The sequence below is a fragment of the Entelurus aequoreus genome, linkage group LG16 (assembly GCF_033978785.1).
Source record: "Entelurus aequoreus isolate RoL-2023_Sb linkage group LG16, RoL_Eaeq_v1.1, whole genome shotgun sequence".
NCBI lineage: Eukaryota > Metazoa > Chordata > Actinopteri > Syngnathiformes > Syngnathidae > Entelurus > Entelurus aequoreus.
This window is the reverse complement of record NC_084746.1, coordinates 47,167,152-47,184,500: the sequence shown is the minus strand read 5'-3', so window position 1 is coordinate 47,184,500 and position 17,349 is coordinate 47,167,152. Positions and strand designations below refer to the sequence as shown.

The 17,349-nt window shown below is 42.3% G+C and overlaps 2 protein-coding genes across 2 annotated transcripts in view; both read right to left on the bottom strand.

The window, feature by feature from the left end:
- LOC133631108 (kelch-like protein 10) overlaps nt 1-18 on the bottom strand; it is an 11,494-nt gene extending 11,476 nt beyond the window's left edge. The window contains exon 1 of the mRNA XM_062023155.1: nt 1-18. This exon is cut by the window's left edge and continues 164 nt beyond it. The gene's annotated coding sequence lies outside the window, so the exon portion shown is untranslated.
- A 7,181-nt stretch (nt 19-7,199) lies between these two features.
- On the bottom strand, nt 7,200-13,179 carry LOC133631392 (kelch-like protein 10). Its single transcript, XM_062023588.1, has 5 exons — nt 12,921-13,179; nt 12,345-12,828; nt 10,307-10,918; nt 10,082-10,231; nt 7,200-7,594 (listed from the first exon to the last, which is right to left on the bottom strand). Exons 1-5 carry the CDS (start codon nt 13,070-13,072, stop codon nt 7,238-7,240), a joined length of 1,755 nt encoding a protein of 584 aa, XP_061879572.1. The 5' UTR covers nt 13,073-13,179; the 3' UTR covers nt 7,200-7,237.
- Nucleotides 13,180-17,349: the final 4,170 nt, after the last annotated feature.

Genomic DNA, 17,349 nt, shown 5'->3' with positions numbered 1-17,349 from the left:
GCCATTTCTTAACACTTTAGGCAGAAGCCTAAAGTGTAAGCAGGAGTCACAATAACATAGGGGAGGGAGGAAGGGGAGGCGCTCCTGCGATTACATCATGGCGGCATTCTGTGTCAAAAGCCATCTTGCCATCAGGGGCTACATCATCAGCGTCATCAAAGCGCGGTCGCTTTAGAATTAAAGATAACATCACTGGGTTCGGTTTTTATTCTCGTAAACTCCAGAATATCACTTTTCCGATTATTGTAAACACTGAAAATCAGTGCTGCCAAGTCTGCTTATTATGAGCGACTTTTAAAAGTTACAAATTTCGCAGGTTGCTGTGTTTTGAACTTGTTTAGAACAAAAAGGCTGTATTTCTTTCTGGGCGGCTAAATAAGATGACTCTTTCCGTTTGATTTTTAGACCGCTTCTTGATGCTGCAGTTACCGGATTTGTAAGGAATGGTCTTCTAAAGCTTTAGTAAAACTTGACAATATTGCTATTCTGTCTTGGTGGTCCTTCTTACTCAACATATATGTCAGGGGTCACCAACCTTTTTGAAACCAAGAGCTACTTCTTGGGTCCTGATTAATGCGAAGGGCTACCAGTTTGATACACACTTAAATAAATTGCCAGAAATAGCCAATTTGCTCAATTTACCTTTAACTCTGTTATTATTAATAATGAATGATATTTACACTTAACTGGACGGTTTAAAAGAGGAGAAAACACGAAAAAAATGACAATTAAATTTTGAGACATAGTTGATCTTCAATTTCGACTCTTTAAAATTCAAAATTCAACCGAAAAAAAGAAGAGAAAAACTTAAAAAAAAGAATTTATGGAACATCATTAGTAATTTTTCCTGATTAAGATTAATTTTAGAATTTTGATGACATGTTTTAAATAGGTTAAAATCCAATCTACACTTTGTTAGAATATATAACAAATTGGACCAAGCTATATTTCTAACAAAGACAAATCATTATTTCTTCTAGATTTTCCAGAACAAACATTTTAAAATAAATTCAAAAGACTTTGAAATAAGATTTAAATTTGATTCTACAGATTTTCGAGATTTGCCAGAATAATTTTTTTGAATTTTAATCATAATACGTTTCAAGAAATATTTCACAAAATTCTTCGTCGAAAAAACAGAAGCTAAAATGAAGAATTAAATTAAAATGTATATATTATTCTTTACAATAAAAAAATAAAAAATTTTACTTCAACATTGATTTAAATTGTCAGGAAAGAAAAGGAAGGAATTTAAAAGGTAAAAAGGTATATGAGTTTAAAAATCCTAAAATCATTTTTAAGGTTGTATTTTTTCTCTAAAATTGTCTTTCTGAAAGTTATAAGAAGCAAAGTGAAAAAATTAATGAATTTATTTAAACAAGTGAAGACCAAGTCTTTAAAATATTTTCTTGGATTTTCAAATTGTATTTGAGTTTTGTCTCTCTTAGAATTAAAAATGTCGGGCAAAGCGAGACCAGCTTGCTAGTAAATGAATACAATTTAAAAAATAGATGCAGCTCACTGGTAAGTGCTGCTATTTGAGCTATTTTTAGAACAGGCCGGCGGGCTACTCATCTGGTCCTTACGGGCTACCTGGTGCCCGCGGGCACCGCGTTGGTGACCCCTGATATATGTCATCCGAAAGAATTTGGGATTGACCAGTGTGTTTTATTCCCTGAGTCGGACGCAACACAGTCTAAGTACGACATGGAATGCACTTAAATAGCATTGATTTGGGTAGAAATGTCACAGGTTACATTACCAACAACATCTTTCACGATCAAACATGAACGTCACAATCCACATTACAAGCAGCGTAAGTACATAGTGTCCAAACACGGAAGTGTTGTGTTTCCTTTGTCTCGACACTGTCAGAAGTGCTACTGACAGTTTGGTTATGTTTGGGCTTTCCTGTGTTTAGAATCACTTCCTGTCCTGGAGCTCTTGTTTTGTCAGTGTTTCCTGTTTGGTCTTGGTTTTTTGCGGCACCTTTACTTTCTGTCCCATGTCCTGTCAGCAGACCTGTTCCTCGTTTAGACAGTTCTATTTAGTTCCACCTGAGTCGCTCCTTCAGTGCTGGATCATTGTTCCTTGGAGACTGATGCTGAGTGTGCTGTTTCTGTTTGTTCCCTGCTTTCTTGTAAGTAATAAATAGTTTTTCACTTGCATTCCGCCTGCCATTCTCTGCATCCTTGGGGTCACGCTGCAAGCAACGCTCACCAACCCCGTGACATACGCACACAGCTCCGCTCCCTGGGAAGTCACGCGCGGTCTCATGGCAGAGGACGAAACATTTTTTTTATTGCGGGATCCAGTGGACACATTTAAAACAGCAGTTTCTTTAGTTAAAAAAATTAGCTACATTTTTTTACACTCATCTCACGAGTGGAATAAAAAACCTGTTCGCGAGCCGTACATTTGACTTGACCCGTTTTTGGGGAAATTCATCAAGGAGATGTTTGTAATATTCGGTATGGTATTGGTATTGTTCCCTTAGCATTCAAAACAGCGGTTATTCATCCTCTGTTTAAAAGACCTAACCTCAATTTTGACCTGCTCAACTGCAGGCCGGTGTCGTAACGCCCGTTTATCTTAAAAATCATAGAAAAAAAAGTTGCGCAACAGCAAAATTAATACTTAGCGTCTAACCTCAGTTTGTTAAAGGCCTACTGAAAGCCACTACTACCGACCACGCAGTCTGATAGTTTATATATCAATGATGAAATCTTAACATTATAACACATGCCAATACGGCCGGGTTAACTTATAAAGTGCAATTTTAAATTTCCCGCTAAACTTCCGGTTGAAAAAGCCTTTGGAGGATGACGTATGCGCGTGACGTAGCCAGGGGAACAGAGGTATGGCTTCCACATTGAATACAATACAAAAAAGCTCTGTTTTCATTTCATAATTCCACAGTATTCTGGACATCTGTGTTGGTGAATCTTTTGCAATTTGTTTAATGAACATTGGAGATAGCAAAGAAGAAAGTTGTAGGTGGGATCGGTGTATTAGCGGCTGGCTGTAGCAACACAACAAGAAGGACTTACTTGGATAGCAGACGCGCCAGCCGATGCTAGCCGCCAACCACACCTGTGTTGGGGTGAAGTCCTTCGTCGCGCCGTCGATGGCTGGAACGCAGGTGAGCACGGGTGTTGATGAGCAGATGAGGGCTGGCTGGCGTAGGTGGAGCGCTAATGTTTTTATCATAGCTCTGTGAGGTCCGGTTGCTAAGTTGCTAAGTTAGCCTTAGCGTCGTTAGCAACAGCATTGTTAAGCTTTGCCAGGCTGAGAATTATTAACCGTGTAGTTACATGTCCATGGTTTAATAGTATTGTTGATCTTCTGTCTATCCTTCCAGTCAGGGATTTATTTATTTTGTTTCTATATGCATTTGAGACAGATGCTATCACGTTAGCTCATGCTAAAGAGCTTCGTCGATGTATTGTCGTGGAGATAAAAGTCACTGTGAATGTCCATTTCGCGTACTCGACTCTCATTTTCAAGAGGATATAGTATCCGAGGTGCTTTAAAATACAAATCCGTGATCCACAATAGAAAAAGGAGAGAGTGTGGAATCCAATGAGCCAGCTTGTACCTAAGTTACGGTCAGAGCGAAAAAAGATATGTATTTCACTGCATTCTAGTCCGTCACTCTAACGTTCCTCATCCACGAATCTTTCATCCTCGCTCAAATTAATGGGGTAATCGTCGCTTTCTCGGTCCGAATAGCTCCAGCTGCGTTGAAAACAATAGGAAAATATGAGGAAGTGAACAACTGACAACGTCACGCTACTTCCGGTAGGGGCAAGGCTTTTTTTTTATCAGACCAAAAGTTGCAAACTTTATCGACGTTGTTCTATACTAAATCCTTTCAGCAAAAATATGGCAATACCGCAAAATGATCAAGTATGACACATAGAATGGATCTGCTATCCCCGTTTGAATAAAAAAAAAATCCTTTCAGTAGGCCTTTAAGGTACCGTGGGAGTCCTATAGGGTTTGGTGCTTGGCCCTGCACTCATTAGTATTTATATGCTGACGGTAGGTTGGTTTTCACTGTTAAGCTGATGACACCCGAGCTGACCCTAAAGCTGGACTGGACCCACTATGGGCTGGACTTTTAACATTATTAACCATATCCACTTCCCAGGGGGAGAGCCTCACATCTGCGGTCCCCTCCAAGGTTTCTCATTGTGCCCATTGGGTTGACTTTTTTCTTGCCCTTATGTGGGATCTGATGTCGTTGTGGCTTTTGCAGACACTTGTGATTAAGGGTTATATATACAATCTTTGATTGATTGATTGAAAGCAGACCACCATGCCAGATTGTAGTCATCTGTAGGCCTGTCCTAATGATATCAAACAATGGATGTCCTGTAATTTACTGCATTTAACGCTAAGAAAACTAAAATGTTGATTATTGGTCCTTTGGACCAATAATCTAGACTAAGGCATTTGTTTAAAGGCCTACTGAAATGAGATTTTCTTATTTAAACGAGGATAGCAGATCCATTCTATGTGTCATACTTGATCATTTCACGATATTGCCATATTTTTGTTGAAAGGATTTAGTAGAGAACATCGACGATAGAGTTCGCAACTTTTGGTCGCTGATTAAAAAGCCTTGCCTGTACCAGAAGTAGCGTGACGTCACAGGTTGTGGAACTCCTGACATCTGCACATTGTTTACAATCATGGCCACCAGCAGCGAGAGCGATTCGGACCGAGAAAGCGACAATTTCCCCATTAATTTGAGCGAGGTTGAAAGATTTGTGGATGAGGAAAGTGAGAGTGAAGAACTAGAGGGCAGTGGAAGCGATTCAGATAGGGAAGATGCTGTGAGAGGCGGGTGGGACCTGATATTCAGCTGGGAATGACTAAAACAGTAAATAAACACAAGACATATATATACTCTATTAGCCACAACACAACCAGACTTATATTTAATATGCCACAAATTAATCCCGCATAACAAACACTTCCCCCCTCCCGTCCATATAACCCGCCAATACAAATCAAACACCCGCACAACACACTCAATCCCACAGCCCAAAGTACCTTCACCTCCGCAAAGTTCATACAGCACATATATTTCCCCAAAGTTACGTACGTGACATGCACATAGCGGCACGCACGTACGGGCAAGCGATCAAATGTTTGGAAGCCGCAGCTGCGTACTCACGGTAGCGCGTCTGCTATCCAACTCAAAGTCCTCCTGGTAAGAGTCTCTGTTGTCCCATCTCTACAAGCATGCATATCCAACTCAAAGTCCTCCTGGTAAGAGTCTATGTTGTCCCAGTTCTCCACAGGCCAATGGTAAAGCTTGACTGTCATCGTTCGGGAATGTAAACAATGAAACACCGGCTACGACGTAGCCGCTACGTGTTTGTGTTGCTGCAGCCGGCCGCTAATACACCGCTTCCCACCTACAGCTTTCTTCTTTGCTATCTCCATTGTTCATTAAACAAATTGCAAAAGATTCACCAACACAGATGTCCAGAATACTGTGGAATTTTGCGATGAAAACAGACGACTTAATAGCTGGCCACAATGCTGTCCCAAAATGTCCGCTACAATCCGTGACGTCACGCGCAAACGGCATCATACCGAGACGTTTTCAGCAGGATATTTCGCGGGAAATTTAAAATTGCACTTTACTAATCTAACCAGGCCGTATTGGCATGTGTTGCAATGTTAAGATTTCATCATTGATATATAAACTATCAGACTGCGTGGTCGGTAGTAGTGGCTTTCAGTAGGCCTTTAAGGATACCACATTGAAATTCGATAATAAATAAATCGTATAAAGTGACTCAGGGAATAATCAACAACAACAAAGTGTATCAGCCAGATTTTTGATTAGGACAAGAAAGTTCCATCATATTACGCCTATACTGGCCCACTTGTAGTGGCTCCCGATACACTTGTATGCAACTTTAAGGTTTTATTACTTACGAACAAATATTCACTACCGTTCAAAAGTTTGGGTCACATTGAAATGTCCTTATTTTTGAAGGAAAAGCACTGTACTTTTCAATGAAGATAACTTTAAACTAGTCTTAACTTTAAAGAAATACACTCTATACTTTGCTAATGTGGTAAATGACTATTCTAGCTGCAAATGTCTGGTTTTTGGTGCAATATCTACATAGGTGTATAGAGGCCCATTTCCAGCAACTATCACTCCAGTGTTCTAATGGTACAATGTGTTTGCTCATTGGCTCAGAAGGCTAATTGATGATTAGACAACCCTTGTGCAATCATGTTCACACATCTGAAAACAGTTTAGCTCGTTACAGAAGCTACAAAACTGACCTTCCTTTGAGCAGATTGAGTTTCTGGAGCATCACATTTGTGGGGTCAATTAAACGCTCAAAATGGCCAGAAAAAGAGAACTTTCATCTGAAACTCGACAGTCTATTCTTGTTCTTAGAAATGAAGGCTATTCCACTAAATTGTTTGGGTGACCCCAAACTTTTGAACGGTAGTGTACGTTCCAAGAATACCGTCTTATTAGTCATTCCAAGAGCTTAAAAAGTTTGCAGGCTTTATTTAGAGTGTTTTTAATAAAGGCCCTATCAGCAACAGTTAGAGATGCCACCTCGGTAGAAGCATTTGAATCCCACCTTAAAACTCATCTAGCTTTTAAATAGTTTTAGGTCAGTTAACCTGCTGCTTCTTTTTTCCTTGGCAAGTGACTCTCCTGTTTGTATTTGCAGAACTGGTCTAGTGACTCAAAAAGGCAAAATAGGAGTGTGTCATCATGGTCGAGTTTTGCATAGCAACAGATGAACTGCTGAGCTTGAAGTGAGAATGGGGACTCAGGGTTTGAACCCAAATGGCATCATCTCTAATATGTGGTGCCCTCTGGAAGGTTTACTTCTTAAAAAGCCTGGTTTTGACTTTAGGCTTCATCTGTAAACATTTTTTTGTGTCCGCACTATCCATTTTTAAGCCTGTTTGTCACACAACTCTTTAATCCCTACGTGTTGAATCTCACAATATTGTTTTTCATGTGGTTGGTTTTAATGGTGTACCAAAAAAGAGCAGCTTTCATTACTTGATTGACCCTTTGATGATTATTTATTTCATCAATATTGTTCAAATGTATAAGAAAATTGTAGAATGAAATGAAGCTGCGTGTTTTGTAGTTTTGAGGTTGCTATTTTATTCAGTTATCCCTCTTGGTAGCTGTCTTTCAGTTTATTCTGAAACACCTCTCTCGCATATAAAGTCATTCTTCCATTGCTGTCACTTCATCTTCCAAGAAGAGCAAAGGTAAATTGTTTCGAACTATAGCGCACTGGGTCATGTTGTGGAGTCCAGTCATCACACAGCAAGTCAAACCGCTACGCGAGAGCCTCATATCACTTGCTGGAGACCACAAACCAGATGTTAGGTCGTAGTACTCAACGTGGCTGGTTGTGGAGTTGCCATTGTAACCCCCAGAGACGATTAGGCAATCCTCGACAACTTCAATGCCAAAGTTGCTTCTTGGGCACTGCATGTGGGGCAAGATAATCCAGCTGTTGGACAGTGGGTTGTAGGCCTCAGCGCTGCTCAGACGGATTTCACCATCGAAACCTCCAACCTTCGAGAGCAAAAGCAGACTGCAGAATCATGTTTAAACATGCATGTGTTTGTACTGAATGTGTGGTTGTATGTACATATCTGCATATTCTATCAAAGTTGAACGAAAAGCAACTGGACTTCTTCTTGGTTGATGAAGATGTTACACATTTAATTGAAGGTTGTTTTTTTTTTCAGTTTTGGACGATCCAATATGTATGTCTCTGGTGGATGTATGGGTGGTAACATCCGCCTGAATAATACACAGATGTGCTTTGATGGCAGAAACTAGTGGCTGCAAGGAGCTTCCTTCACAGGATGTCTGGGCTCTCACTTATAGATTAAAGGCCTACTGAAAGCCACTACTACCGACCACGCAGTCTGATAGTCTATATATCAATGATGAAATCTTAACATTGCAACACATGCCAATACGGCCGGGTTAACTTATAAAGTGCAATTTTAAATTTCCCGCGAAACTTTTGGTTGAAAACGTCTATGTATGATGACGTATGCGTGTGACGTCAATGGTTGAAACGGAAGTATTCGGACACCATTGTATCCAATACAAAAAGCTCTGTTTTCATCGCAAAATTCCACAGTATTCTGGACATCTGTGTTGGTGAATCTTTTGCAATTTGTTCAATGAACAATGAAGACTGCAAAGAAGAAAGCTGGAGGTGGGATCTGTGTATTAGCGGCTGGCTGCAGCAACACAACCAGGAGGACTTTGACTTGGATAGCAGACGCGCTATCCGACGCTAGCCGCCGACCGCATCGATGATCGGGTGAAGTCCTTCGTCGCTCCGTCGATCGCTGGAACGCAGGTGAGCACGGGTGTTGATGAGCAGATGAGGGCTGGCGTAGGTGGATAGCTAATGTTTTTAGCATAGCTCTGTGAGGTCCCGTAGCTAAGTTAGCTTCAATGGCGTCGTTAGCAACAGCATTGTTAAGCTTCGCCAGGCTGGAAAGCATTAACCGTGTAGTTACAGGTCCATGGTTTAATAGTATTGTTGATTTTCTGTCTATCCTTCCAGTCAGGGGTTTATTTCTTTTGTTTATATCTGCAGTTAAGCCCGATGCTATCACGTTAGCTCCGTAGCTAAAGTGCTTCGCCGATGTATTGTCGTGGAGATAAAAGTCACTGTGAATGTGTCCATTTCGCGTTCTCGACTCTCATTTTCAAGAGGATATAGTATCCGAGGTGGTTTAAAATACAAATCCGTGATCCACAATAGAAAAAGGAGAAAGTGTGGAATCCAATGAGCCAGCTTGTACCTAAGTTACGGTCAGAGTGAAAAAAGATACGTCCTGCACTGCACTCTAGTCCTTCACTCTCACGTACCTCATCCACAAATCTTTCATCCTCGCTCAAATTAATGGTGTAATCGTCGCTTTTTTCGGCCCGAATCGCTCTCGCTGCTGGTGTAAACAATGGGGAAATGTGAGGAGCCCTTCAACCTGCGACGTCACGCTACTTCCGGTACAGGCAAGGCTTTTTTTTTATCAGCGACCAAAAGTTTAAAAAAACTTTATCGTCGATGTTCTCTACTAAATCCTTTCAGCAAAAATATGGCAATATCGCGAAATGATCAAGTATGACACATAGAATGGATCTGCTATCCCCGTTTAAATTTTTTTTAAAAATTTCAGTAGGCCTTGAATGATTCTGTTACATTAATATCCATTTTAGATGCCTCTTAGGTGAGGTGTTCCGCACATGCCTACCTGCAGGACACCCCAGGGTATACCAAGGACACACTAGGAGCACTATGTCTCACAGCCCGCCTGGGAATGCCTGGCATTTCGCTGTCAAGGTAAATGCAGCTTTAAAAGGTGCAGTTCCAGGCACTGATCAAAAGCATAACATTGGGCCCTTCTATTGGCAAACTTCATGCCATACCCACTTCCTGCCAAATCCAGTACACATTGGGACATGTCTGCAAAGACAATAACTGATCTGATGTGGTGATGTCAAGAGTTTGGGAAGGTTGGCAGATTGACTGCAGGGATTGTTTGGAAATTCCTAAATGTTAACCCAGAAATTCCACCCCCGGTGCAAACCGTTTAATTGGGACAAGGTGACAATTCTCAGGTGAAGATGCTTGTTGTGATGGTATGTGCCAATGAGATACTGACTACCCTTCATCCCACCAACACATGTAGTAGTGGTGTGCAACAGAGCCGTTGTCTCTGGTTTGTTTTAAAATAACTTTTAGGTCCCCAACCGTCAACACTATCCAATGCCCACCATTTGGTTAAAGGGGTGTTTTATCTGGAAATAATAAAAATTACAAACCTAAGAAAGGGATACTTTTTCATATTTAAGTAGTAAGACATTGCCAGTGGATAAACACTTGGCTTCCATTTTGTCCGGGCACGACAAGCATTAACATTGGATCTCAACCCTGTTGAGTGTTCTTGTTAATCCAATGTTTTTAGGCAAACCATCTTAAAACCACTGTTGAACACACTAAATATAGATGGTATGTGACATAATACTACTCACTGCATAAATATGGTCAGCAAACCCAATGATTCCAACACCACTGCGGCGGCTGCCCATTGGGGCAATCATAGTCCACTCGTTGGTCTCTGGGCTATAGTACTCTGCTGTTTGCAAGGGTTCATTTCCATTAAAACCCCCACAAACATAAATCTGGAACCAACAGAATGATTGTCAAAACAAAGTGAGCTTTCATAAGAAACATGCTTGACCCTACGCTACAGCTACCTTGTTGTTGAGGGACGTGCAGCTGGCATCACTCCTCTGTTCGTGCATACTAGCAATAAAAGTCCACTGGTTGGTCTCGGGCCTGTAATATTCTGCAGTCTTTAGCCTTACATGTCCATCAAAACCACCTATTACGTAGATGCATCCATTTAGCACAGTTACGCTCACATAGCAGCGACGATAGTGCATGGGTGCCACCTCCTGCCAGGCCCGCGTGTTCAGGTCAAAGCGGCTGACGGTGTTGTAATGTTCCGCACCATCAAAGCCACCTAGACAGTAAATGCAGTCATTGAGGAAGGCAGCACCGCAGTAAGCGCGGGCTTGATCCATTTTGTCAAACAGGTAGTCCCAACAGTTGGCATGCACATCATATGCCTCGATGCAGTCTGTTGCACTCGGACCACTCCAGCCTCCAATCGCCAACAACATGGCAGAAGGTAGGCGAGGACGGGCGATGAGGTTGCAGTATCCAGAGACGGAGTTTGTTGTCATGTGTCGCATCACACGTGCTGCAAAAGCAACCATGTCCAAGCATTCTCGGCTGTCTTGCACCTGCTGATTGGACAATACGTTGATGGTGATGTACTCCTGACTCACCAGAGCTAGACGCACCTGCATAGTGTCAGGAATACAGATTACAGTTGTCCAAAACATTCTTCTTCTGATAGTTATTGTATTGTAAATCTTTAAAGGCCTACTGGAATGAAATGTTCTTATTTAAACGGGGATAGCAGATCCATTCTATGTGTCAGACTTGATAATTTCGCGATATTGCCATATTTTTGCTGAAAGGATTTAGTAGAGAACATCGACGATAAAGTTCGCAACTTTTGGTCGCTGATAAAAAAAAAGCCTTGCCTGTACCAGAAGTAGCGTTACGTCGCAGGTTGAAAGGCTCCTCACATTTCCCCATTGTTTACACCAGCAGCGAGAGCAATTCGGACCGAGAAAGCGACGATTACCCCATTAATTTGAGCCAGGATGAAAGATTCGTGGATGAGGAACGTGAGAGTGAAGGACTAGAGTGCAGTGCAGGACGTATCTTTGGGTTCCACACTTTCTCCTTTTTCTATTGTGGATCACGGATTTGTATTTTAAACCACCTCGGATACTATATCCTCTTGAAAATGAGAGTCGAGAACGCAAAGTGGACATTCACAGGGACTTTTATCTCCACGACAATACATCGGCGAAGCACTTTAGCTACGGAGCTAACGTGATAGCATCGTGCTTAAATGCAGGTAGAAACAAAAGAAATAAGGCCCTGACTGGAAGGATAGACAGAAGATCAACAATACTACTATCAGGAGACACCGAACCAAACACTGGACCTGTAACCACGCGGTTAATGCTGTGACGCCTGTCGAAGCCTAGCAATGCTGTTGCTAACGACGCCATTGAAGCTAACTTAGCTACGGGACCTCGTCAGAGCTATGATAAAAACATTAGCGCTCCACCTACGCCAGCCCTCATCTGCTCATCAACACACGTGCTCACCTGCGTTCCAGCGATCGACGGCGCGACGAAGGACTTCACCCGATCATCGATGCGGTCGGCGGCTAGCGTCGGATAGCGCGTCTGCTATCCAACTCAAAGTCCTCCTGGTTGTGTTGCTGCAGCCGGCCGCTAATACACCGATCCCACCTACAGCTTTCTTCTTTGCAGTCTCCATTGTTCATTAAACAAATTGCAAAAGATTCACCAACACAGATGTCCAGAATACTGTGGAATTTTGCGATGAAAACAGAGCTGTTTGTATTGTGATACAATGTGTCCGAATACTTCCGCTTCAACCATCGACGTCACGCGCATACGTCATCACACATAGACGTTTTCAACCGGAAGTTCCCCGGGAAATTTAAAATTGCACTTTATAAGTTAACCCGGCCGTATTGGCATGTGTTGCAATGTTAAGATTTCATCATTGATATATAAACTATCAGACTGCGTGGTCGGTAGTAGTGGCTTTCAGTAGGCCTTTAAGCTAATAATATAAATTACTGACAGGAAATTCACAAGACGAAAGTGATTGACTTACTTTTTCTAGGAGCACCGCCAAGTTTCTGCCCCGCTCCCCCGGTGCGTCTGCAATCCAGTGAAGAATGGCCTCATAAACGGTGTTTTCCTTTTTCACTATCAGGTCGTCTCTGTCAAGGATGTCGCAGAAGTCCTGCATAGAGAGTTGCCTCAACTCATCAGCGTTTGCAACTTCTTCAAAGTGGTAGAGGATGTATTGATAGGCCTTGAGCTGCAGCTGCGGGGTGTAACAGTTCTTTGTGAACTGCCAGATGCCGATGCAGTTCTCTGGGCAGAGCTGCTCTGCTAGAAACTTGCAGCAGGCTTGAACAATGCCTGTCACGTTAAACTTATCAGCGGCTATCAACAAGTCCTGTACGTTGTCCTCTGTCACTGACACACAGTCGGTGTATGCAAAATCAGTGAAGAGCTGCATTAGGTGAGCTGTCAGACCTTGTATGACGTAAACAATCTGATCTGACGCCGACCATCGTAGAAAGAGGGCTCTGAACATCAGGAAAACAGAGAAATATTACGAACACACACAGCATTAACGAATTGTGTTGATAATCATCATATTCAAATTAGGATAACTCACCCAAAGTACGGACTGCAGTTACATAGGATGATTTTATGGATATGAAATTCAACATTGTCTATTTTGATAATGGCGTCGTTAAGTCTTTTTGTCAGACGCAGTTCCTCGTACACAGAGACACATTTGCTTGAAAGTCTACCATCCTGATTCATCTTGAATTTTGACCATTTCTGACAACTTTGGACTTCCGCTAAGTCTCAGTAGAAACAACATGAAGCAGAGAAGACTTCTACGATTACATCATCGTGGTGTTCTGTTACAAAAGTCATCATACGTGTCATCATAAAAGAGTCACCGCTTTAATTTGAAAGAACATCACTAAGCCCTTCTACACACATATTTCTAATATTTCTTACAAAAGTTGGCTAAGGAACGGACCGTGCAATGCCTAAATGTTTGGGTTTTTTTGATCCCGTGTCATTCCAACTTGGGTTTTAATTATTGTGATAGAATTATATATCAATTCAATCAAAGAAACTTGTTTTTAGTTTTGTTGGTTTTAATGCAGACACTATGGGCCTGATTTACAAAAGGTTTGCATGTACTAAAATATGTGCAAACTTGATAGCACTTGCAAAGATGATCTACTGCAGGGGTGTCCAAAGTGCGGCCCGGGGGCCATTTGCGGCCCGCAGGTAATTTTTTAACGGCCCCACGGCACATTCTAAAAATACGATGAAAAAAAAAAAAAAACATAAAAAGTGGTATAAAAGAGCAAACAGGTGAAATGTAACAAGAAAATGTTGCATTATTTACTCTAATAACACAAAGCTGCCATGCAGGCTGTTTCTTTCTTTAAAAAATAATAATGAATCAAAATCAATGTCATTAAGAATATTCAAGGCTCCATTTACTTCACATTAAATATTCCACTTTGAGATATTTTGGGGGGGAAAATCTTGCATATTTTTTGGTTGCCATTTAAAAAACCATGGCAACCAAAATATCAAGCAATAAAGCAACCAGATATTCACGAATCGGCGGCCTCGTCATTGTGACCCGAAAGTGGAGCTTAGCAGGCCCACTGCCCGGTAGAGTGAAGGGTGTTTACGCCCGACGAAAACATCGTCCCTAGTAGGAACGTCTGTCCTGGGCTCCTCGTATGTGTGTGTGTGCTCCTTTAAGAATGGCAGTATGTGGGGTGAGTGACGTGAGTAAGTGAGTGGGTAAGTATGGAGAGGTAGAGGTAGCATGTGCAGGAGTGTTATTAGCAGGGTGGATGTTCGGTTGTGCCCCTGTGGAAATTATAAATAAAGTGACCAGGTTTTAACTAATCCACGGCCTTGTCATTCCAACCAAAGAGCGGAGTAAAGGTAAAGTCAAGGGTGTTAGCCCCGACAAAACATTGGCCCTGGAGGGAACGTCTGCAATGCACTCCTCGACCACGGTCTGGGAGCCGACAAACAGGAAAGGTGTAAAACAGCACTATTTGTTTAAAGCGTTATCTTTGTCGTTAGTTTTGAAGCCCAAATACCTCCATATTGCGCTTCACGCACCCTCTTTATGAACCAGTAGAATTGCCGTTTTTGCAATTCTTCCCCACCACAATGTTATTGCTTTTATGCACTTTGTGTGTGCGTTTTGACACACTCAACATCATGCGCCTCGGCTCTGTAGTCACCGCCGCACAGCGGCATTCTGATGAAAGAATGGTACCAGTACTTTACAGCAGTGGTCCCAGACCGATTGGTACCGGGCCACACAAGAAAATATTTTTTTTTTGTTTGCTTTTTGTTTTTTTATTAAATCAACATAAAAACACAATATGTACATTATATATCAATATAGATAAATACAGTCTGCAGGGATACAGTCTGTAAACACACATGATTGTATTTCTTTATGACAAACAAAATTTTTTCAGTAGACCCATAATAAATTCATAAAAAGACCAAACTTCACGAATGTTTTTTGTGACCAAAAAGTATGTGCTCCAATCACTCTATCACAAAAAAAAAGAGTTGTAGAAATTATTGGAAACTCAAGACAGTTCTTTACAAGTGTATGTAAACTTTTGACCAAGACTGTATATGTTTTGTGCTGGGTTTCATTGTGGACATGATGTGGCACAGCTAGGTTTAAATAAATTAAAATAGGCTGACTCGCGCAACGATGTTTGGGTAAATGTCTACCATATATGGATAAGCCGCTGACGTCACACTTGTACAAAACTTCAAACGGACCGTTCTGAGGAAGTATGAAAAAAGGCAGGATTGTTTTATAAATATCTCTGCAATGCCTCCACAGTTTGATTGAACATTTTTTGGGACTTACGCAGATCCCAGATACACAAACGCAGGTACCACCAATAGGTAAGAAAAGTTTGTTTTGCATGATAGGGCCCTTTTAATGTATTTGTGCAGCAAACGGCTACGGACCATGTGACCAAAAGGCAAACAACGAGGGAGACATGAGGTGACCAGGACACAAGCAAAGCTCACCAACAAACCAGTGACTAGAGAAAGTAACACAGCCCATCTTTAGAGGGGGCCCTCATGTGGTGATAGGCTAGGAACCAAATCTGGTGGCAGCGCGCGTGCGTGGTGGTTGTCGGGGCTGACAAACTGTATATGTATGTATGTATATATATGTGTATATATGTGTATGTGTATGTATGTGTACATGTGTATGTGTATGTGTATGTATATAGATATGTATGTATATTTCTGGGGGTATGTTCTGGGCCTGCCTGTCGGGTGGGGGTCGGCGCCTCGGGCTACTGCATCCGGACTGCGTGTCTGGAGCTCCTGGGTCCCACCGTCCATCCCTTCCGTGTGCCCGTCTTGGTTGGGGCCTGCTGGGTCTGGTCCCTGCGTCTACTGTGGTAGCTTGGTGCCGCAGGGTATTCCGAGGTGCTGCGAGTCGGCCAGTTGTTGGGGTAGCGACCTTGTGTGTCAGCATGTCTGTGATCTTCTTTTAATTCTTTTGAAAAAAAAATAGATTTAATTATTTTTTATTTTTTAATATATTTTATTAATATTATTTATTCATTTATTTATTATTTTTTTCCTCCTACCTCAGGGGGGGGACTCGGCGGGGCGGTTGCTGGTTGTTCCATCTCCATCGTTGGGGTCCCTGCGGGTGGGGTGGGTGGTTCCCGTGGCCCCGTGCTGGGTGGTCCTGTGGCGGCCGGTTTGGGTGGGGTGGCCGGGGGCTGGCCTCGCCGCGTTCTCCGGGGGTGGGGGGTGGGCTCGTGGGGGCCCGGTTGCCTGTGGGGCGAGGGCAGTCTTCCCGTCCGGTTGCGGGGGGTCTCCGGGCCCCTCGGACGGGGCGTCCCGCCTTTCTGTCCGTGTGGGGTGTGGTCTCTCGCTGGCTTGGGGTCTGGCTTCCCCCTGCTTTTCTCGGGCCTTGTCCTCTGCCGGGTGCGTCTGTCTGCGGCCTGCTGCTGGCCCTTGTGGGCGGCACGGTGGGCCGGGCTCTGGGGTTCCTGTCGCTGTCCGGCTTGGCTGCGTGGGGGCGGTGGTCCCTGGTTCCCTGGGCACCACACCTACTGTTTGTGGGTTGGGCTCTCGGGGAGGCTGGGGCCGTACTCTGGCTCCAGCACACACTGGGAGTCAAATGTATTGTACATGCAAATTCACATATACTCACATACATACATACACACATACATAGGTACCTACGCTCCCACATACATATACAAATACAGTACATATTTACACACTCAAAGTTCGTACATCCACACGCACACTCATTATACAAACATACTGTATACACATACTGTACATGTACACTCACTGTACAAACACACATACACGTACTGTACATATACATTCACTGTACAAACACACACATACACATTCTGTACATATACATTCACTGTACAAACACACATATACACATACTGTACATATACATTCACTGTACAAGCACACATATACACATACTGTACATATACAAGTACATATGCACACATACACTCATGCACATAATCACGTTTCATCAAACATATATTAACGTTGTTGCCCTAGGGTATAACACATGGCACACTGACAAAGCTTAACCTATTGTTACTATAACAATCTACAAGGTTAATGTAGGTTGCTTCTCTTTCTTCCCCTCCATTTTTCTGCATTCTTTCGTATCTCAAGTTATCATTACGTATATGTATTGTTGCATTTGAACAATTGTATTGTTGATAAAAAAAAGTAAAGTATTGGTATTGTTTACTATCAATAGCACTATTTCTATTGGTATTCATATTGCTTCATTTTTAGTGTAATAATGCTCATTGTCATTTCTGTATTATTTTTTATTTTCACTAACTGCTTATTTGCTATTACTTTTACCATCATATTTGTACAAGTAGTATTTGCTGATGTTGCTCTGTTGTTGTGTTTGCTGTTGTTGTTTTTGTCTCTCTGTCTAATCCCCCTCTTGTCCCCACAATTCCCCCCTCTGTCTTCCTTTTTTTCTCTTTCTATCCCCT